The following is a 25074-nucleotide window of genomic DNA, read 5'->3' on the forward strand; positions in this document are numbered from 1 at the left end:
ATATATATATATATATATATTTTTTTTTTTTAAATTAAATTAATCCATTAATGATCCTATTGTTCCAATAAATCATAATATAATTATGGTTTATATTTATAATATATTATAATAGAATTAATTCTGTCAGCTGTTCTGCATAGTAATTTTTGTGTGAGCAGAAATGAAGTAAGAATAATCATCTAACCATCTAGTAGTATTAAAGGTACTGGTAGGTGGTTCACATATCATCTGGTAGTATGTGGTATAATCACAAACGAACCTGGTTGGAAAGACAAGGATCCAAATCCTATTCAAGGTGCAAAGAATCTTTAAGGGTCTTTTTTAAATGTGGACAGACAAACCAATCACAGAATACAAGCAACTCACAGATGTACATACATTGCAAATAATCATCCTAACATAGTATTAATTTAGTTTCTATGAAAACTATTAATTTAGTTTCTTTCTGTTGTTCACTCATCTTCTTTAGACTCAATGGCCTGTAAAAGGCCATTGAGTCTAAAGAAGATGAGTGAACAACAGTCCTACTGTCTGTAATTACAATGGACTTACGTGAAAAATAATCTTACTGATCTAAATAAAACTGTTAGAACATGATAATTTATCTGCATACGTGGCAGTATGATTGGTGGTTAGTAGTTAATGGCTGAGCACTACTGTACAAAATTCTTGCACAAAGATACAGCTGTAGATACAGGTGTGATACAGAATGAGTCATGTGAATAAGCTGCACATGTAGTGACCAATTTAAGCGTATAAAACTGAAAATATTGCTTTTCCCATAAATCAGAATGTGTCATAAACTTTATATTTGCACCTGGTCAAAAATTATGAGCTTTTATCACTCTACTTTAATAAAGACAAATGAACACCTTATTGTTTTAACACATTAGTATTATGAGTGGGAATATCAGTGAAAAATGGCACTAAGGCATGAATCCCTACAAAAAACACTCCTAGAAGGAATGATACAAGAAAAAAGAAGAAGAGGAAGACAAAGAACAGATTGGATGGGGAATATTAAGGGCTGGACCGTTTTTGTCCTATGAAGAATGCAAAAGAGAAGCACAAAACCATACATGGTGGAAGCTCATGGTAGTCAACCTCCTAGAAGGAGATGACATCTGACAAGACAAGATAATGATTGGACTAAGAATTAAATAATTTGAATACTCTAGGAACACTACTGGTCTCACACCACCAACAATGAAAATCATCTCTACCTGAATGAATAGTCAATGTATAAGCCTTACCACCAGGCAAGCTATAAAAACATTCATGGCATAGCATGATTCAAACTTTCAGTCTGTAGATTATAAAATAGATAGATTATTTTGGTCAACCAGACTGACAAAGATGAACTGTATCTAAGATTCCAGAAAGGAGACAAATATTAAAATTACTATTACTGGACTGTCATGGAACCAGTGCACATTAGCACCATGTGAGAGTTAATGGCTAGAAAATCAGAAATCTGTTCCAATAAGAAGCATGATAGTCTCATTCCAAGATATGAAATTTATTTACTATCTACAAACATCCATGACCATACGAAGAAAAATCTTTCTACCTCTGCACTAAAATTAGTGCTATATACTATGTCCTATAATATCCTATGCTATCCAACTCCACACCTGGGGAATTGAGAGGGCATTCTCTGGTAAGCTGTTATGCAGCCTGTGTCCTGCAAGGCATGCAAAGAAGCTATCTTGAAATCATCCAGAGAAAGTTCAAAGCTTAGTAAGCCCACATAACTTTGCTGACACTATACACTTCAAAAGGATATAGTTCCAGAAGTAAATTTTGGTATGATGTGGTGTTCTTCTGAATATCTAAGTAGATAAGTCTTTGTTTTCAGCATACTAAGCAAGTTTCTTATGATGGAGGATAGTGAGTGGATGCTCAACACCCACAACTTGTATGTCGATAATTATTACTAATTTATCTTCTCTCTCACTCTATGCTACAAGACCATGCTCCCTCTTTACAATGTTAATCTGATAGTGAGGTTCAATTGCTGTTATATAACTATTGTTCTTTAAACCTATTCTATGCACCATGTTTTTTAACATGTACTCCATGTATGTGACAAAAACATTGTGCAACATGAGCCAAAGTTTCTATACTATGACAGCTTGATCTGCAGTTCTCATTATCACTTCTTAACCAAGTTGTATGAGTTAGTCAGAAGAGCAGTGATTCTCGTGTTCATTAAATTTATATGTTCAAATTCAGGCAGGAGGGAGCATGTTTAGATTTTTGTAATGCAGCTATCAGCTAACATTATAGTACATTACTATTAGCATCACAGGCAGGCTAAGTGTTAGATAATCCAAAAACTCTGATATAGAGACCAAACATAGACATTTTTCAAGTCACTTGAGACTTCTGATAAGCAAGATTGTAGTTTCACACTGGGTGATGAAATTCATCTACTACTTAAAGACAATCAAAAATATCTGTGTCTGCAGTGGGTTTGAAACCCATAATCTATTGGTTGAAGAACAAAACTACTATCTGCTCAACCAACCAAACCAGCAGATAATGTTGGTTTGTTTGTCTAAACCCCAAATTGCCAGCCTATCCTCTTTCATTGAGTATCTTGGACACTATACCATATCACTGTGAGGTGAAAACTGAACATTGGTTTAGTCACTTAGAAAAATCCATGCCATTAAAATTCAAAACTGTTATTATGGCATGTGGTGAGTTTATATCACCGAGGTAGAAATCCTAATTTTTTTACTGGGCAGTGTATTCTGTAAGCAATAATCAAGAAAATCTTGCATGAATAGTGGGATTTCCCTGACTACACGCTTACACAAATACTAAATTCTCATAAATGCCCACGGGTCTTCACGTTTTTTTTGTTAGGCATTTTTTGACACTTAGAGGAGTTGAAACTTAGTGCTCCACTGACACTCAAGAAGATTTAAAATTCTGTAAATAAAATGATAAGGGTTTGAATTAATGAGAATATAGACCATGAGATGGTATTACAGTTACTACCAATATAGCCAATTTGTAGCTTACACGATTATTGGATATAGTGGATAGTTTGCTATAATGAATTTCTTTTAAAACAACACCATGCCAGTGAGGATTTGGTTGGGACATTTTGAAAGTTTGTCATCACAGGTGAGTTTATTACAAAAGGAAATTTGTTATCGTAAGAGTTGCCTGTACAATACTAGTGGTGGTGGTGGTGGGGGGGGGTAGATGGCATTCGTGTAAATGATGACAGTAGTTGTGGTTCATTGTAGTTGGTGGATTGAGTGGTGGAGATGGAGAGTTGTAGAGTAGGTGCACTCCCTCGATGAGTCTTTGGACTCCTTGGAGGTGTCACATAATAATAATAATGTTCGGCGAGTCCAAGCATAAGCAAATACCTGGATAGTGTTACAACTGACCCTTTAGGGAGTGCAACACTGAGGCAACTCATGGTAAGGGTGGCACAAGCTCCGATCACTATTCTTGATATTTCCCCATAATGTGAAACCCAGCTCCTAAGAGCTGTATTACTGTTCTACATTATGAGTGAGAGAAGGTCACTACCCAGACTGGTTTCAACCTTTATTGAGGTCTCATCAGTGAGTAGGTAGACCCAGAAATACCAAGTTTGTAGCAACCAGAACTTACATATACCCTACTATGAGAATTGCCAAGAAGGTGTCCTAATAAATTATTTAATAAATGTCCTAATAAATCATAGTAGGGTATATGTAAGTTCTGGTTGCTACAAACTTGGTATTTCTAGGTTTACCTACTCACTGATGAGACTTCAATAAAGATTGAAACTGGTCTGGGTAGCCTTCTCTCACTCAATGTAGAACAGTAATACACTCTTAGAAGCTAGGTTTCACATTATGGGGAAATATCAAGAATAGTGATCGGAGCTTGCGTCACCCTTACCATGAGTTGCCTCAGTGTTTGCACTCCCTAAAGGGTCAGTTGTAACACTATCCAGGTATTTGCTTATGCTTGGACTCGCAGAACTTTATATATTTACTATATTTGGCATGAAACAATATGGGATGTAATATCCCTTAACTTAAATAAGTTTATATGTCGCCGAATTGAAGCCTTTGGCTCTTCATATAATTAATAATTTATTAGGACACCTTCTTGGCAATTCTCATAGTAGGGTATATGTAAGTTCTGGTTGCTACAAACTTGGTATTTCTAGGTCTACCTACTCACTGATGAGACCTCAATAAAGGCTGAAACCGGTCTGGGTAGTGACCTTCTCTCACTCATAATGTAGAACAGTAATACAGCTCCTAGGAGCTGGGTTTCACATTATGGGGAAATATCAAGAATAGTGATCGGAGCTTGCTCCACCCTTACCATGAGTTGCCTCAGTGTTGCACTCCCTAAAGGGTCAGTTGTAACACTATCCAGGTATTTGCTTACGCTTGGACTCGCCGAACTTTATATATTTACTATATTCGGCATGAAACTCTTTGAGTTTCTTATTCGGATATGAAACAATATGGGATGTAATATCCCTTAACTTAAATAAGTTTATATGTTGCCGAATTGAAGCCTTTGGCTGTTCATATAATTAATGATTATATAATTTTGAAGAGGAATTCTAACCTTTAAATCTGATTCCATAGAAATAGCTTATTTATAATTCATAACAAGTTGTGAGTAGAGACTTGACTATCTTGTCTTATGCTTTTCACAAACCATTGAGTTCTTTAGCTGTGGACTTTACAACTGTGACCATCTTGAGGTAAGGTGGTTGGCCCTATGCCTCCTGGTGTGTCCTATGTTTGGACACACCAGGAGGCATAGGGTGAACACACACAGGCAAACTAGCCCTGTGTGTGTTCACAGGAAAATGACCATCAGATGAAAATCCACTCTAACTTAAAGAACAGCATATTGCATCATTATCATCGAAAAAGTAGTTGGTGGAATATATTCTATTAGAAAGAGAAAAGACAATAAGCATCAATGTTTAAGTAACAATTGGCGTCTGCCTTATTCCAAAAAAGTTGCATTTCTGATTCCCCATCTCTGACTAAAATGCTATTTTTCAAGAAAATTTATAACTCTTTACTTGATTACTTTGATAAACAAATATTATTACATTGCTAAAAAGGGGTTTTCATTTAAAAATTGGGCATAACTCAGAAAGTGAAAACCTGACAAAAAAAAAAGAAAAAGAAAAAAAAGCTGAATGACTTAGAAAAAAATTAGATAAAATTATACATAAAAGCATGTCTAACCAATTTGATTTTCTAAACCAACTGAATTATATAAAAGAATATCAGAAAGTATGATTTAAATAATTTCAAACTTAATTTATTACCTTGCAAACAGCTGATTCCCATTCTTGACCTTCAATCAATGTTGCAATAGATTCCTCAGTATCCTAGTGGAGAGAGAGAGAGAAAGTAGTCTACATAAACCTGAGAAATATTAATTTAAATTAAGCTAAAGTAATGAGTGACAAATATATTCAGGTATAAACCAGGATTATTCTCCATTTCATGTTCTTCTTTATTCATAAATGTTCTTCCAAAAAGAATTTGTTCCTTAAAAATTTCATGCCTACAAATGGGGAAATTTTGATCAACAAAACCATTTCAATAGATACTATGTATTAAAATGGTACCACTGTTAAAAGCATTACTGTGCAATTTGGTTTTCAAGTAAAATTAAAATTCCTTGGATGCAACTCACATGTATTTTAAATAAACAAATATGTTTATAAAAATATTATAAATTCTAATGGGCTATTGTTGCAGTCTTTCTTATTTATAATATAAATCAAGTAAAACCAAGATTTACATGAAAATTTTTTCATGTATTTTATTGATAATGGTAAAAATAAACAACTTGATTTTGCATCCTGATAGTTGGAAATCAAACATCACGTGTGATATATTCAGGGCTTGAAAAATTTCATGCTCGCTCATCAGTCAGGCAAATATCTCCTGTCAGATGTTTGCCTGGGTATGCTCTATCATGGTCACCTAACATAGTCATGTGTTTATATTTGGTCAATTTAGAAGCTTTTGTTAATGATACAGCTAATTTAACATAACTACCCAGGGCTAAAGCAAATATGTTAACTACTTATGTGGCAGTGTGGTTATCAGTTCAGCAAACAAAAAATTCATGTATTTTATAAGTGATACAGGATCATTTATTTTTTTTATTCATAACACCATTTTTTGCTACATTTTCACTTCTAGCAAATTGCTTTTATGGAAAACAATTTCTTTTCTGCCATTATAAGCAATGTTGAACACATTCAGTATCATAAAACCCTCAATAAAATTAAATCCTTAGATCTACACCCTTAGACATTTATAAATTCTGATCAGTCCAAAACTTTGCCAGATGGATAGTGCAAGTGAGGTCACACAACAATTGAAAAACATTTAGGTTAGAATCAACATAATGAAATATTTTGAGAAAATAAATACTTCTTTCTCAACTTTCTAACATATTAACAGTTCAAATTCTGCATATGATGATGCAAAGTTGGGAAGAATTATAAGTAGCACTGTAGATGTTAATTCCCTTCAGGAAGATTTCAATAGACTTTTTACTTCGACAAAGGAGCAGGGTTATAATTTTAATATCACTAAGTGCCAGGTGTTGCATTTTGGCGTGCAGAAATATAAGGCTGTGTACTATATCGATGGTGCTGTACTGCAGGAAGTGGATGAGATTAGAGATTTGGGAATGATGGTTGACAGTAGACTGAAGTTTAGAGGCCATATTGCTATGATAAGAAGTACTCTAACATGTAGGGATAAGGAAGTGGTTATGCCACTGTTGTGCATAAATCTGGTTCAAATCAAATCTGACTACTGTGCTCAAATCTGGTTGCCTGGTTTTCAATGTGATGTGGAGACAGTCCAGAGGCAAGTGGCTAAAACAATATCAGGACTTTGGACTTCTGGCTATGGAGAGAGGTTGAAAAAATGTGGATTGCAGTGTTTGGTGGATAGCAGGAAAAGAGGCGATTTGATAGAGACGTTTAAGTCATTGTGAGGATTTTATCGTATTAATCCAGATGAGATTATAAAAAAAGCAGAAGGTGAGAGGTGGAAAACCAGAGGTCATCCCTGGAAGTTATGTAAGAGTGTGGTGAAGAGGGATGTGAGGAGTAGATTTATTTTACATAGAGAATTGTCAGTGAATGGAATGCATTACCATTATGAAGCAATACTTAGTCTTTATTTGAGTTGTAAGTTAGCAGTTAGAATTGAAGGAAGTACAGGAAGGTGGTTTAATGTTAAATCTGGTGGGAGACAGGGATGTACATTATCCCCTGTGTTATTCATTATCTATATGGACCACATTATGAAGGAAAGTGATATTAAACCTGATATCAAAATTGGAGATGTTAATGTCAGCTCTTTGCTTTATGTGGACGACGTTATACTACTAAATAAATCCACTACAAGTCTGCAAGATTCACTGACTAAATTGAATAACTGCTGTAATAGGTATGGTATGAAGCTTAGCAATAAAAAAGACAAAGACAAATGAAAATAGGCAGAATCATTGAAAATGTCAACTGTGTTGTGAACGGAGAACCTGTGGAACAAGTAAAACATTTCAGCTACTTAGGCATGATTTTTAGTGAAGATGTAAATTAAATATGGAAATAGACAATAGAATCAACAAAGCAGGTATGGTAGTGTTACATCCTGAATGAAGAACTTTAAAAAAAGAAACAATTCATTCAGGATTTAACAAGTCAAAAAATCAGCTGAGAGAAAAAACTTGTACTCGAGCAGAAGAAATAAAGTACTAACTGTAAATAGAAATAGAATTACCTCCTTTTAGTAGAATTGTAAGACCATGTAAAGAAGTTTGTGTATAAATTGGTATTATATGAACGCATCATGTATACAATGAATGGGTAAATTAGATGAAACAATAGTCCAAAGGTCACGGGTAGGCCTGAGGCATTGGCAATCTTGGAAAGCAATGCACATTCATTTCCCGGAAGACGCTGCTAGAGATCTAATGATGTGCCGAAATTCCCGCGGACAAAGAAAGTAGCGAGCAGGAAAAGATTGCAGAAAGTAAGAGGGTGCTATCGCAGCTAGTAGTGTTAAAAAAGGGGGAAGTGAAGGGAGAATAAAAAGGGTTTGCACCCCTTCCTCAAGGCTTTTTTTCGCCTATTTTGCTGGATGATGATTCGACTTCTCTCGTGGACCAGAAGTTCCTGATGGTGTTTCTTGGCGATAGTATGATATCCGACGGTGCACCTTTCCCTTTGATGTCTGAATTTCTGCCGATACTAAAGCGTGAGATGTCGGCATATGCTGTCTTCGCTCTTTAACTGAACATTCAAGACGGAATAATATCGCGGAGGTATCCTAGGAACCGGCAGTAGAAACGAGGATGGCCCGAAACAGATCGAGAATAGATGAGGAAACACGTCAGGTGCAGAGCATAGCTTAATCTGATGACCATAGTGACCTACCATATGGACACAGGCTTATGGAAGTATCGAGAGGTAATTCAAACACAGAAGGACAATTCAGATGGACCTGGAGATCCTGCCCCAAGAAATGGTAAAGTACAGATTTTGTTGTATAATTACTCGGTCAGTAAAAGGGAAAGATCATTGTAGTGTAATAACCGAGTATGGAGAGTATTTAAGAACTTTAAGTGATTATTTAGCAGTGGCTAATGTCCATAAGACAAATTGTCTGGAATGATCATAGATGATTGTGACTAGTTTAATGAGCAAGACTAATAAGTGTATAATGTGTATATTATGCGTGTTTAATCTCTAACTCAAAATAAGGATTTATTGTTCGTGCATTAGAGTATTAATCAGTTTGATTCAGCATGTCATTGAACTAATTGAAAGGGAGATTGGTCTAAGTATATATGTCCTTTAGATTCCAATAAATATGTTTTTTCTTCTATATCTGAGTTTTGCCTGTGATATGAATCAAAACTACCGCTTATTAATCTGAACCATAGCGGGGGGGGGGGGGGGGGGATTGAAAGAAAGGTATAACATGTTGTTATAGAGGTTACGACTGCAAACCAAAATTTACTTAGCCATAGTAAAGCATTTAATTTATGAGTTTAAGCATTAAATTTATTCACCTACGTGCACCAAAAGTCTGGAAAAGTCTCCCTGAATAAGAGTCCCCTCTATTCTACGATATTGGCTGGCGCAGCTTTAAAAAATAAATTTGTCAATATCTGAAGAGGAAAGAAATTAGAAGATTAGTTTCTTTTAGCAAGGAATAACCTTTATCAGTCAGGGTAAGCACGTGAGTAAAATTAGGAATCGGCTAGAGATATAGAATTTGCTTTCCTTATAGAATGAACACGTAAGAAGTAATACAGATATTAGAGTCAGGGAAATTTTGTAAGCCTTGTAGTCATTGCAGAGAGGTAAATTCATAAAGAAAGTAAATTATTATAGATAAACGACATAACAGTAGGAAGTCAACTGTTATGTCGTTTATCAAATAACAGTTGACTTAAATTCATATGGAATAAGAGAGAGAGAAATTAGTCGGAACACTAAATTAGCTATATACAAGACGGTGTTCAAACCAGTTTTAACTTATGGATCTGAGAGCTGGGTCAGAAGTAAAACACTTGACCAAAGACTAGAGACTGCAGATATGAGAGTCTTGAGAAAGATTAGAGGCGTGAACAGATGGCATCAATGGAAATATCATATTAAAAACGAGGATATTAGGAAAGAACTTGACATTGTCAGCATCCAGGAATGCATTAGCAGAGCTAATCTCAGGTGGTATGGTTACTTAAACAGAATGGGAGAGGAAAGATTAGCAAAACAAGTCTGCATGTTGGCAGGAAAACGACCCAGAGGAAGACCAAGATATAGGTGGATTGATATGGTACAAAGTGCCTTAGACGATAGATATATAAGATCTGATAATATATAATGGGGTCTTGATAAGTAACAGACTGGTTTGGAGGAAAATTGTAGATAGGAAGTTAGTAATGATGTAAAGTTTTCATGTAGTACTATCATATCCTGTACACCTCTTGAGGGTGCATGGCAAGAATTTGATGATGATGAGCTTTTTTTTTTAAATTTTTTTTTACTCATCAACTAAAAATTCTTACCCAGTCATGGATGAGTAGACAAGCACATTTTCCAACAAAACAACAAAACTACCATTCAAAAAAATGTTTAATTATCATCCTTCTACTAGACTACAATCTGATGTGAAAAGAATTTCAATACCCTACTTTAAAGGAATCTTGGAACAAACAGCAAGGATTCTTCAAAAATCCAATCTATATGCTTCGTTCACGCCAGCTTGGAAACTGTCTTCCTTCCTACAATCAACAAAAGTTTACATTACCACCTCTTTCCTTGGTGTTTATCAAGTACCAAACTCATGTCATGTTTCCTATTTTGGACAAACTGGCTGTTCTGCCTTGATTAGAACTGAAGAACAATCAAGAATACATTTTTGGAATCCAACAAGTCTGGCCTTGCTTCTCATGCTATTGACACTAGGCACAGAGTTCTTTGGAACCAGACAAAACTTCTTCATTTCAGCAATTTCAAATTTGATAGTCTTTTCCTTGAAATATGTAACATGCTACAAAATCATCCAAACCTGAACCAAGTTTTGGTTCAAGTTTAGATGATCACTTCCCAAGTTTCAGGAAGTGATCACCTGTGTGATGGTTGTGTATAAGAGGAAGAATTTTGGATAGTGAGATATTTAATTTCTATAGGTTGGGTATGGGGTGTTTTTATGCAACTTACTACAATTGTTTCTTTGAAATCTAATAGTGTAATATCATATACTTCAACTACTGAGATACGAGCTAATATATGCATGATTTATGAGTCATTATTGTGATTCATCTTTTGAATCACAATAATGAGTGATGCAATAATGCAGTTAATGGTCTATTTCCCTGGCAATGTCCATGTAACATTGGATAAAATATACTGGAGTTTTTTTTTAATAAATTCTATATAATTTTTGTTAATTGTTTGTTGTTTTAAGGATACTTGCGACATAAGACTGAATGATATAATCACGTAATCACAAGAAAGATATTTATTTAACCAAATATTTCGGTCTGGAAATAGCAGACCATCGTCGGTGGTATTACAAGAACAGTTTAAAAAAAAAAAAAATATACAAGCTAGAATACTAACAATAGATCGTTGAAATTAGAACATGCCGCGTGATGTTATATCACTAAGTATGAAACGAAATATTTTGAAGTAGAAACATGATTGAATTTGCTATAAAAAAAAAAAAAAAAAAAAAAAAAAAAAAAAAAAAATAATTAATGAGTAATCTTGATTAGGCTTTCCCAGATTTTTGATACAGATATGCAGTCATTACGATTCAGGTTGGGATGATGGAGCAAGGCCTCCACGCTTTCCTTGAACAAACGTTCGAACCTATAACGGGATCTATGTAAGAGGCGAGTTTTGGACCAAAGGATGCTGTGGTCAGTTTCAATCCCGTGTTGAGCCAAACCAGACTTTTCAGGTTTATTGTGAAGAATGGATGATTGATGTTCTTGGATTCTTTTTTCAAGAGAACGTCCAGTCTGTCCAAAGTAAGAGAGATCACAGTTGCAAGGAATTTGATAAACTCCAGGAAGAGATAAAGTTGAGCGTTTGTCTTTAGGAGAAGGAAAATGAGAAGACAATTTGTTAATAGGAGAATACGTAGCTGTTAAATCATATTTCTTCAAAATTCTTGCGATAGGTTCTGAAATACCGGAGATATAAGGAATAGGTACTCGACGTATTGAATCTTTGTTGTTTTGTGGAGGATTATAAGATGTAAGAAGACGTTGAATACTTTTTTCAGAAAAGCCATTGAGTTTCATGTGTTGCTGGATAGTAGAAAGTTCTTTCTGTAGATAATCAAAAGTAGAACAATTAGTTTTGGCTCTTTTGATGAGACATTTTATAATTCCTGTTTTTTGACATGGATGATGGGCTGATTCTTTCAGAATATAACGACCTGTGAATGTTGGTTTCCTGTATACTGTAGTTGTAAGAATATTTGAAGATGATCGGATGAGGAGAACGTCTAAAAAAGATAACTGGTTGTTTTCTTCTAATTCCATAGTAAACTTTATGCGATGATGTAAGGAATTAATACTGTTTAAAAAGGAAGATAAAGTGTTTTTACTGTGAGGCCAAATAGCAAATATGTCATCTATATATCTTACCCAAAAAGATGGTAGAGGGAAACTAGATGTGAAGAGGACTTTTTCTAAATGTTCTAAATAAAAGTTGGCTAAAGCTGGAGAAAGAGGACTTCCCATGGCTGTTCCTTCTACTTGGCTATAAAATTTGTTTTGACATATGAAATAACCAGAATGTATAACGAAATCGAATAGTTTTATAATATCTTGAGGAAAGATGTCAGCAAGTAGTTTTAAAGTTTCCTTAAGAGGTACATTGGTGTATAAAGATTCTATATCAAAACTAACCATAAGATCTGTAGGTTGTAAGGAGACATCTTTTAATTTTTCTAAGAAATCTGAGGAGTTTTTTAAAAAAGAACTCGAGTTGCCAATGTAAGATTTCAGTAATTTAGCTAGATATTTGGCTATACGGTAAGTAGGAGAATCAATGCAATCTACTATTGGACGAAGAGGATAGTCAATCTTATGGATTTTTGGAAGGCCATAAAATCTAGGAGGTCTTGCAAAATGAGTTTTAAGTCTTTCAATTGTGTCTTTATCCAAACTGATGACTTCATCAAGGAGAGAATTTAATTTCTTTAGTTGTCTGTTGGTTGGATTATAATCAATTTCTTGATATGTGGAGCGATCTCGAAGCAAAAGAGAAAGTTTTCTTCTGTAATTTACTGAGTCCATAACTACTGTTGCTTTTCCCTTGTCAGCTTTAGTGATAATGAGGTGATTATTTTTTCTCAAGGACTGTAAAGATTTCATTTCAGAAGGAGATATGTTAGAAGGAGGAAGTTTAGCCTTAAGTAGAGAAGAAGCGACTTCTAGGCGAAGAGCATTAGCTTTATCGCTGGTTAGATGATTAAGATTCCTTTCAATGTTAACTAGGAAATCTAGATATGGTATTTTATTTGGAACAATAGAAAAATCATGTCCTTTTGAAAGGATGAGGGTTTCGCTTTTAGTCAAAGGACGTCCGGATATATTTACAATCCAATTATCTGGAGTTATGAATGGCTTGGATTGTTTAGACGAAAGAGCCTCATATTTACGGTTAAGATGTTGACTTAGTTTATTATAAGCACGTTGAGTAGAACGTTTAGCTACATTTAGAACTATGTGAGAAAGATGTGGATCCAAATTTGTGGATATATAGGTGCGTAAATCAGAAGTCTGATGACTGTGAATAGCAAGATCACGTTTAGCAGCTTTAAGTTGATTATGGATTAGAGATAAACTTGTGTTCCGGTAAATATTATGAGCTCCAGGAGATTTTATTGTTTCTTTAATCTTAGCGAAATTGGGAATAATCTTGTTGTCGCGGCACTTTTTAAAGAAATTAATCTTTGCTCGTAACCTACCTTGTATAACTGAAAGTTTTCCTAATTTACCAGTTATTTTGGTAGCATTTTCCCCGTGAAGGATAAGAATTTGTTGTTTTAAGGATACTTGCGACATAAGACTGAATGATATAATCACGTAATCACAAGAAAGATATTTATTTAACCAAATATTTCGGTCTGGAAATAGCAGACCATCGTCGGTGGTATTACAAGAACAGTTTAAAAAAAAAAAAAAAAAAAAAAAAAAAAAAAAAAAAAAAAAAATATACAAGCTAGAATACTAACAATAGATCGTTGAAATTAGAACATGCCGCGTGATGTTATATCACTAAGTATGAAACGAAATATTTTGAAGTAGAAACATGATTGAATTTGCTATAAAAAAAAAAAAAAAAAAAAAAAAAAAAAAAAAAAAAAAAAAAATTAATGAGTAATCTTGATTAGGCTTTCCCAGATTTTTGATACAGATATGCAGTCATTACGATTCAGGTTGGGATGATGGAGCAAGGCCTCCACGCTTTCCTTGAACAAACGTTCGAACCTATAACGGGATCTATGTCCAGCAACACATGAAACTCAATGGCTTTTCTGAAAAAAGTATTCAACGTCTTCTTACATCTTATAATCCTCCACAAAACAACAAAGATTCAATACGTCGAGTACCTATTCCTTATATCTCCGGTATTTCAGAACCTATCGCAAGAATTTTGAAGAAATATGATTTAACAGCTACGTATTCTCCTATTAACAAATTGTCTTCTCATTTTCCTTCTCCTAAAGACAAACGCTCAACTTTATCTCTTCCTGGAGTTTATCAAATTCCTTGCAACTGTGATCTCTCTTACTTTGGACAGACTGGACGTTCTCTTGAAAGAAGAATCCAAGAACATCAATCATCCATTCTTCACAATAAACCTGAAAAGTCTGGTTTGGCTCAACACGGGATTGAAACTGACCACAGCATCCTTTGGTCCAAAACTCGCCTCTTACATAGATCCCGTTATAGGTTCGAACGTTTGTTCAAGGAAAGCGTGGAGGCCTTGCTCCATCATCCCAACCTGAATCGTAATGACTGCATATCTGTATCAAAAATCTGGGAAAGCCTAATCAAGATTACTCATTAATTTTTTTTTTTTTTTTTTTTTTTTTTTTTTTTTTTTTATAGCAAATTCAATCATGTTTCTACTTCAAAATATTTCGTTTCATACTTAGTGATATAACATCACGCGGCATGTTCTAATTTCAACGATCTATTGTTAGTATTCTAGCTTGTATATATATTTTTTTTTTTTAAACTGTTCTTGTAATACCACCGACGATGGTCTGCTATTTCCAGACCGAAATATTTGGTTAAATAAATATCTTTCTTGTGATTACGTGATTATATCATTTTGTTAATTGTGTAACAAAAGTTATGCATATAACATGCTGTGAAAGTTATTTTAATATGTCTAGTGCACGTGTTCCATTAAAGCTATTAATGTCATATTCAATTTTATTTCCTTTTTTATAGATGAGTATTATGATCGATCTACTCCAGTCATCTGAAATTTGACCCTCTGAGCAGGCCTTCTAAATTATGTAGTGTGTAAAAGTCTTATACTCCATATTTCAGCATTTCTGATCGAATATCATCTATTACGGCTTCTTTTCCATGATTTAGTTTGATGACTTTTTTCCTGTTGTTTTCTATCTTACCTTTATATTTCTATCTCACCAACATCTATTCCTTTTAGTGTAACCGATCCTGCATTTCTAAACCTTCAGAATATTTTGCAACCTTCCTAATATTTATTTTTTTATGTTTTTACCAAAGTCTTCCATGACTTTTATTTAGCTAGTTTTACACAATGCCTCATTTTCATACATTTTTCTCTGTAATCTCTAAGATCACATGCTGATTTTCTTGGAGTTCTGATTTTTCTATCCCCACAGACAACCTTACACATGTCTCTCTGGCTGAATCAGCCAGTCAGTTTTCTTTAGAGTTTGCCACTGATTTTTAAGATTTGTTTCTTGTTTTCAAACTCTCATTTTTGTTGGATCAGCTGCCTTCTCTAATGCCTCTAAAAATTCTTCTGCTTCTTCCTTGGTAGAACCTTTTGTGGGACCATAGGCACAAATGAAGTCTCAGTGTCCAGTTCCCCATTCTGATATTTGCCTACAGTACTCTACTTGAGAACATGTAAGAAGCTTACCCTCATATTTGGTGTTGTTAAGACTATAGTTACTACTTTTTTTTCTCCGATTATTAATACCTGAATATCAAATCTTCTATCTGTAGGAAAGAATCTCATCCATTTTTATCTGCTTTGTTTTGATAACAAACATGTCAATGCTGTACTTATACAATTCTCCTACAAGTTCCATTTCTTTTCTGTTGATGCTTATTATGTTGGTGGTGCCAATCTTGAAATCTGCTAATGTTGAGTTGGAGTCTGTTCCAGGAGTCAATTTTCACCCTGAAAAAACAGCCTTTTTAACTGGACAATGCTCCAGCTGGCATGAAATTCAATTTACCATCATTTCACTTTAGTTTAGGCAATAAGAATAAAATTAGGTAGGCAAAATTTCAAATTGCCAGTTCATTCTTGTTATCAGGTTACCTGACCCTAAGCAACCCCCTTTTTAATTAATACAAAATAGTGTTTTTTTTTTGTTTTACCATCTATTGATTTAATCAAGAGACAAAATTTTCCCAGGCAATGACAATCAAGGAAAAGAAGGAGTAGCCATAGTATTCAACACAAAATACGAGGCTAATCTTCTTGAATGGCAGTCAGTCTCAAGTAGAGTAATGTGGGCAAATATGAGAATGGGGAACTGGACAATGAGACTTATTTGTGCCTATGGTCCCACAGAAGGTTCTACTAAGGTAGAAGTGGAGGAATTTTTTGAGGCTTTAGAAAAAGCAACTGACACAATGAAAAAGGAAAACTTGGTCCTTGTTGGGGATCTAAATAGTAGAGTAGGAAATGATTGTGAGACATACAAAAATATTTTGGGAAAATTTGGAGAAAAGAGCAAAGCTAATAATAATGGCAAATATCTGTTGGATTTCTGCTCAGGACACGGACTGGTTATTACTAACACCATGTTCCAACATAAAAATGTGCACAAATTCACATGGAGAGAAGAGGCTAGGAATAAGAAAAGTCTCATTGACTATATTATTGTTGATAGTGATGTTTTCTCCTTGGTGCAGGACACCAGAGTGTACAGAGGATTTGAAATTGGAAGTGATCACTATTTAGTCTTGAGCAGGATAAAATTGAATTTCATATTGAAAAGAATAACATGTAAGAAAGTTTTAAAGCGAATAAAAGTTGAGCAGCTCTTAGATGTGAACTGTAGACTAAAATACAGAAATATTATTGAAAAGAAAATGAAAGAGTTTGAGAACAGGAATCAAACCTTGGAGATTCAGTGGCAAACTCTGAAGGAAACATTGATTGATTCTGCCAGAGAGGCATGTGGTGAGGTTGTGTGCAAGGATAAAAAAATCAGAACTCCCTGGTGGACACAGGAAGTTAAAGAGGCAGTGAAGGAAAAGAAGAAAGTATATCAAAAGTTCCTGGCAAATAAGTCAGCTTTTACTCTTACAGAATACAGAGACAAATGTAAGAAAGCTAAACAGTGTGTAAAACTAGCTAAACAAAAGTCATGGGAGGACTTTGGCAAGAATATAGAAAATAAATATCAAGAAGGTGGCAAAATATTCTGGAGGTTGTTGAAGAAGCTTAGGAATGGAGGAAAGAGTGCTGTAAAAGGAATTAGAGATGATAAAGGTGAAATGAAAACAGGAGAAAAAGATATCCTTGAAGTATGGAGTAATTACTTTGAAAAACTGCTAAATGAAACAAGCAGTGATGACAGCACAGTTATAAAAAACACTGACCAGGCATGCAGTCAGGAATACATATCCATACTTGAAGTAGAAAAAGCCATCAAAGGCTTGAAATGTGGAAAGGCAGCAGGAGTAGATGATATTCGACCAGAAATGCTGAAGTATGGTGGTTTAAGAGTCTTACAGTGGCTGCACTGCATAGTTCAGAAAGCCTGGACAGAGGGACGAATTCCCGATGATTGGAGTAGAGCTCTCATAGTACCCATATATAAAAAGGGAAATAAAACTGCATGTGAGAATTACAGAGGTATTTCCCTACTGAGTGTTCCTGGCAAGATCTATGCAAGTATACTTGAGAAACGGTTGAGAAGAATTGTGGAAGAAAAGCTTGGTGAAGAACAAGCTGGATTCAGGCCAAATAGAGGCTGTCAGGATCAGATCTTCACTTTACAACAAATAGTCGAGAAAGCATGGGAATATAACAAAGATCTGTATTTAAGTTTTGTCGATTTGGAAAAGGCATATGACAAGGTGCCAAGAGAGAAGCTATTCAATACGCTGCAGTTATATGGTGTCAATGGGGCATTATATCAAGCAATACTTAGTCTTTATTTGAGTTGTAAGTCAGCAGTTAGAATTGAAGGAAGTACAGGAAGATGGTTTAATGTTAAATCTGGTGTGAGACAAGGATGTACATTATCCCCTCTGTTATTCATTATCTATATGGATCACATTATGAAGGAATGTGGTATTAAACCTGATATCAAAATTGGAGATGTTAATGTCAGCTCTTTGCTTTATGCGGATGATGTTATACTTCTAAATAAATCCGCTACAAGTCTGCAAGATTCTCTGACTAAATTGAATAGCTGTTGTAATAGATATGGTATGAAGGTCAGCAATAAAAAGACAAAGACAATGAAAATAGGCAGAATCATTGAAAATGTCGACTGTGTTTGTGAATGGAGAACCTGTGGAACAAGTAAAACATTTCAGCTACTTAGGCACAATTTTTACTGAAGATGGTAAACTAAATATAGAAATAGACAACAGAATCAGCAAAGCTGGTATCGTGGGAAGTCAATTGAATAAATTCATATGGAATAAGAAAGAAATTAGTCAGAACAACTAAATTAGCTGTATACAAGACTGTGTTCAAACCAATTTTAACTTATGGATCTGAGAGCTGGGTCAGAAGTAAAACACTTGACCAAAGACTAGAGACCGCAGATATGAGAGTCCTGAGAAAGATTAGAGGCGTGAACAGATGGCATCAATGGCAATATCATATTAAAAATGAGGATATTAGGAAAGAACTTGACATTGTCAGCATCCAGGAATGCGTTAGCAGAGCTAATCTCAGATGGTATGGTCACTTAAATAGAATGGGAGAGGAAAGATTAGCAAAACAAGTGTTCTCTGCCAGGTTGGCAGGGAAAACGACCCAGAGGAAGACCAAGATATAGGTGGATTGATACGGTACAAAGTGCCGTAGACGATAGAAATATAAGATCTGATAATGTTGGAGTCTTGACAAGTAACAGACTGATTTGGAGGAAAATTGTAGATAGGAAGTTAGTAATGATGTAATTTTTTCATGTAGTACTGTCATATCCTGTACACCCCTTGAGGGTACATGGCAGGAATTTTGATGATGATGATGATGATGATGACAAATTTTCCAAAATTGAAGACAATTTTTTTTTTAATAACAGAAAATAAATGGAGCAGTTTCAAGTTTTATATTTTTTTTTTCAAAAGAAAAAAAATAGGTTGAGGGAAGACTAAAAAATTGACAAAAAAAGACATAAAAGCCAAGAAACATAAAATGTACTGAAAAAAAAAATTAATCGGCAAAATAATAAAGAATCTTAAGGTTTAATTAAAACGAAATATATATTGATCTTTAACTGACCATGATTTATAAACATCTAATGCCAACAAGTTTCACCGAAAGGGCTGTCCAGCTTCTTCAAGGCTTATAACGGTAAGAGAAAAAAAAAAAAAACTCAAAGTGATTAGTACAGAGAAAATGGAGTAACACTATCATATGAATTAAAAATTAAAACAGAACGAGTAACATTACACGCATGGAGTATGTTGTGTCAGTCACTATTATGAGAGCACACTTTGTAGTTTTGAGCGAAATTAAATTCTGGCGGACTGAGTGATCTTATTAAGGTTTTCCATATGTCAGCTATTATCATTCCTTGGTTTCTGTTAAGATTTTCTCCAGAAAGGAGAACTACAACGGCTTCCTTGAAATTTCTACAATGGAAATCTTCTTCTAGGTAAGGCATGGAGCTGCTGTCCCAATCAATGGTATGGTTAGTAATCGTGAAATGATGGGCTAGACCTGAGTTGTCTGTTCTGTTGTTATTAACATTTCTTATATGTTCTTTTTTTCTGATTTTGAGGTTTCTCGACGTCTGTCCTATATAGTTTAGACCACAAGCACATGGGATGTTGCACACCCCAGCGTGTTTGAAAAAAAAGCATTAATGTCTTTTGGTGATCTTTCTTCTGAGATGATGTTCATGGCTCTATTTTTAAGCATATGTATTGTGATGAGATTCTGGGAAATATAGTGAGTTGATCTGAAATGAAGGTAGCATCCAGTGTGTGTTGGTTTGCGGTAGACTGTTAGTTTGATATGTGCCCATCTTCTACTTTCTTGATTAGGGTATCCAAAAATGGTAGCTGATTATCTTTTTCCAGTTGCAAAGTGAATTGCATTTTTTGATGAAAAGAATTAATTTTGGTTAAAAAGTCCAAAAGAACTGTTTTTGTGTCCCTCCAAATTATGAAGACATTGTCTACATACCTCCACCAAACTAAAGATTTTGGGTCTAATTTTGAGAGGATGTCTGTTTCTAGCTTTTCCATGAACAGATCTGCACAGGGCGGTCTGTTCATACTTAAGGGGACTGTCCACTTAAGCCATTTAGTTGCTCATATATATCATTTCATTCCATTTAAAATAATTACATTTAAGGCAATGATGAAAAAGGTGAGCCGTATCTTCAGGGAAGAGAGTGTGTATAGGATACTGATAACTTCTACTGGGATGTTGGTAAATAAAAATACCACGTTCAAGCTAGCAAGAACACCTGTCTTTAAGATCGAGATGTTTTTCAATATTTCAATAAACTGCTTTGAATTCTTAATGTGTCTGATTTTCTGATATGTCCTTTTAGGAGGCTGGAGAGGTGTTTGGACAATAAATATGTAGGAGCATTTCTTCCACCAATGATCGGGCATAGTAGAACTCCACTTTTGTGAACTTTCGGGGCTCCATACAATCATGGCGTCAATGGGTGTAGTGACTTCAGATACTGTTGCAAGTCTGTGGACCAACTAGTCATGATCAGTAATAAGTTATTAGTGTCCTTGTGGTTTTTCCCATGTTAGATCTGACTCTAATATGCGATACGTTGATGAATCTGATAGTAATTCTGCAATCTTGGCTATGTAGTCTTCAGTGTTTAAAATGACTGTGGCATTTAAAAAAATTCATGAAATGATGGACGCTACCTTCATTTCAAATCAACTCACCATATTTGCCAGAAGCTCTGCATAATACACATGCTCAAAAATAGAGCCACGAACATCATCTCAGAAGAAAAAGAACTCTATGATGAACTTACTCATATATCAGAGACATTAATAAAAAATGGCTATCCAAGGAATTTAATCAACAAGATTCTTCATAGCAATCCCCCACAACAACAACAACCTAATCACTCAATACAGATCATCCATAGTTAGTTTTCATGCAGGTACGGTGTTGAAAAAGATCGCAAAACCTTTTAAACCTTTCAACATCAGAGTTGCGTTCAAACCGGTCAAGACTGTCCATCACATTTTAAGATTGCCAAAGACATTAATGCTTTTTTTCAAACACACTGAGGCGTACAACATCCCATGTGCTTGTGGTCTAAACTATATAGGACAAACGTTGAGAAGCCTTGAAATCAGAAAAAAAGAACACAAAGGAGATGTTAATAACAACAGAACAGACAACTTAGGTCTAGCCCATCATTTCGCAATTACTAACCATACCATTGATTGGGACAGCAGCTCCATGCCTACCTAGAAGATTTACATTGTAGAAATTTCAAGGAAGTCATTGTGGTCCTCAATTCTGGAGAAAATCTTAACAGAAACCAGGGAATGATAATAGCTGACATATGGAAAACCTTAATAAGATCACTCACAGTCTGCCAGAATTTAATTTTGCTCAAAACTACAGAGCATGCTCAAATAACAGTGACTAATACAACATGCTCCATGCTTGTAATGTTATGCGTTCTGTTTTAATTTTTAATTTATACGATAGTGTTAATCCATTCTCTGTACTAGCCACTTTGAGTTTTTTCCTCTTACCGTTATAAGCTCCAAAGAAGCCAGACAGCCCTTCGGTGAAACTTGTTGGAATTGGATGTTTATAAATAATGGTCAATTAAAGATCAATATATATTTCATTTTAATTATATGTTTGAATGACCAAATATAATCTTAACAATGAACAGAATCTGAAGGGTTGGAAAACAGGTGTTTTATAGTTATATAATCAATTATTTCAATAAAATTAATTCCTTACTTGTAGATGCTGTTCTAATAAAAACGCTGCTTCAGAATATCTTCTATTTTCTTTGAGTATTTCTGCAATTAACAGTGTAATAAGAAGATAAAATATAGACATAAAAATAAGTTATACATAATATAAAATAAAATAATTCTTAAAATATGGATAAAATTAACTTCATAAATACAGAATGAAACTCACTTATGTTAAAAATATACAAAATTGTAATCTAACCACATTTTTTTCAGGCAAATTCTGATATATAGAGTATTAATGAAATGGAAGTGTAATCGAATTAACAAGAGATTCATAAGAAAAAGCTATCAACCTGGTATATGCAACATTCAACTCACTGCTACCTCTTTACCATATGAGGAAACTCATGTGGATGAGAAGGAAGTACTAGAGCTGTTGCATAAACTGAATAAGAATTCTGTAAATAGGAACAGATGGGATTATCAGCACAGATGCTAAAACAGTGTTCAGCTGAACTGGCTGAACACTCTTGACCAGGCTACATAATTTGAGTCTCAGAACAGGAAAGATTCCACAGGAGTGGAAAGAATGTATGGTAATCCCATTGCACAAGGGTGTAACTATCAACTGATCAGTATCTCATGAGTGATGGTGATGATTTTAGAAAAGTTAGTAAGGGCTTGCACTCAGAAATGGGTTGACAGAGAGTCTCTACTTTGCAGGGAACAGCATGGGTTTACTAAGGGAAGGTCATGTTTTAGCATCTTGTTCACATTCTATAATAATGTTACCACTGAGACAAGGGGAATAGATACACTATGATACTTTTGGATTCTGCTAAGGCTTTTGACAGAATACAGCATGGAATACTGTTGTATAAATTAGAGAATATCAGATTAGATTACAAACTGTTGGGATGGATAAGAGGATGGCTGACTGACAGATATCAAAAAGTTGTATATGGGGGGAGGCGAATCTGCAAGATTCAAGGTAACCAGTGGTGTGCTTCAAGGATCAGTCCTTGGTCCATTGTTATTCAATCTGTGCATTAATGACATTGGGATGGATTTGACATGACATGCTGCTATTTCTGATAATATGAAGTACTTGCAGAATGATTTGAATAGGCTGGAATTGTGGGCATTGAAATTAACATTGAAATGATGTTAATTTCAATGCCATTTGTGGGCATTGAAATTAACATCATTTCAATGTTAATTTGGATATCCAATGTTGTATTATATTGGTGGAATTATGCTTGAAGAAAGTGATGGGGGGGTAGGGATTTTGGAGTTGTAGGTAGTTGAAGTTCAAGTCTCATATAAAAATAATGTAAATACAACTCAGAGAATAATGGCAATGCTGAAACGAACCTTGACATGTAAAGTTAAAGAAGTCATTTTTCCTCTTTACAAGGACTTGATAAGACCTCAATTGGACTATTGCATGCAGGTCTGGTCTCCTGGTTTCTGTGATGATTCTGATACAGTGGAGAGTGTCAAAAATGATATCAGGATTGTGGCATACAGATTATGAAGACAAACTGAGAATTTGTAGGCTGTAGACACTAGCAAATAGCAGAAAAAAGGGTGATACAATTGAGACTTACAAACTTCTGAAAGAGTTATACAGAATTTCAGTTGATGGAATTTTTCATTTTATGGAAAGTGGGGAAACGATGCTAGGGCATTCATGGAAGTTGAGAATGAATGCCATCAAGAAGGGTGTTAAGACTAGATTTTTCTCTTATAGAGTAGTCCACAATTGGAATGGATGCTGTGTGTGTGCAAGTAATGTGAATGAATTCAAGAAAAGATATGACAGCTGGTACGAATAGTAGAGTCTTCCCCAATGAGCTCCTGACTCCATGGAGGTCTCTCTTAATAATAATAATATAAATTCCAAAATAGCTGTGATAATGCAGCTATGACAAATTATGATCAGTATGAGTTTCACATTTTAAATACTTTTGAAGAGGTAGTTTGCATCTTATTATTACAGTTTCTTTTTGGAGATTATGGGTAGCAATGATGAATATAACGAAGACAACTTATTTTCATTCAAAGAAGATGGAAAAGACATTTACCGCCCACATATACATAGCATTAGATGAAAAACAACAACAACTAATGTGCTAAAGAGAAGTCATTACAGGTCAGAAAGATTATTTTTAGAGTCAGCCATGGGTATGAAGCATTCTCATAACCTGCATAAGTAAGGCTGCATTAATTTGCCAAAAATTCGGGAGACTGTTATCTTAAGATCAACTCCTACATAGCTGCAATACTTCTTTTTTACAAAACTAGAGGGTGCCAAATTAGAACTTGAGATCTTTTGTCCATTACAATTCGAATAGTTTCACTTACTCATTGTTATGTGTTAACTGTAACATGTGGTATGTTGTGAAAATGCTAGCTTGAAATCCAGCAAAATATAAGCCAGTCAATAAATCTTTCTGCTGAAGCCATAGTGATGTAATTCTTCATTGTATGCCATTCAGCCATAAGGACTGCTTATGAAATGGCAAAATATGGAAAAGCCTGCAATAAGCAGGGGAGGATCTCACACCAGGTGATGAAATAATTCATCTCTCATTTAAAGACACATATATTCATGTGCATGACAGAATTCATACCTACAGTCTGTTAGTTGGAGAGAGGGTTTGTTGACCACTTGGCCAACTATATGTCTGATATTTATTTCTTATTTTGCTGTTTAGATCTCTAAGAAGAATAAACTTTTCTTTTGTAGCTGTCCCCCCCCCTCCACTCTATACAGACAAAAAAACTTTACCTTTTCAAATAAGCCACATCGTCCAATTTCCATTTGCAAGTAATCAGCACACATCATGCTACTTGAAACTGTGTGCCATTTGAGAAGTTAATCTTAATGTTGCTATTGACAGAATATTAACATTTTACAATTTTTTTGAAGTATCTCACCTGTTTTTTGTCTTCGTTTCAGTAATGCCAATTATTTCAGCAGGGTATTTCTATAATTTCTCTGCTAGTCCCAACTCTTTTCTGATGCTTCTCATGGATGTATCCATTTTCAATTCTGTTGAGTTTGTGGTTTTCTCAGTAGCTGACATTTTACTGTTGTGTGTGTGTGTGTGTGTGTGTGTGTATTTGACAAAACATTTCAGCCAGCAT

At 34.8% G+C, this 25074-nt stretch overlaps 1 protein-coding gene across 2 annotated transcripts in view; it reads right to left on the bottom strand.

Moving 5' to 3' along the window:
* Elp1 (elongator complex protein 1) overlaps positions 1–25074 on the bottom strand; it is a 215592-nt gene that overhangs the window by 39707 nt on the left and 150811 nt on the right. For both annotated transcript variants that reach the window (XM_090400177.1, XM_090400176.1), the window contains exons 27-28: positions 21962–22023; positions 5324–5386 (exon numbers count right to left, since the gene is read on the bottom strand). In XM_090400177.1, coding sequence (XP_090256303.1) covers positions 5324–5386; positions 21962–22023 — 125 coding nt within the window. The remainder of the gene's footprint in view (positions 1–5323; positions 5387–21961; positions 22024–25074) is intronic.

This window comes from Typopeltis vanoorti, chromosome 11 (genome assembly GCF_054136105.1).
Source record: "Typopeltis vanoorti isolate ZY-2024b chromosome 11, IOZ_Tvanoo_1.0, whole genome shotgun sequence".
Classification (NCBI taxonomy): Eukaryota; Metazoa; Arthropoda; class Arachnida; order Uropygi; family Thelyphonidae; genus Typopeltis; species Typopeltis vanoorti.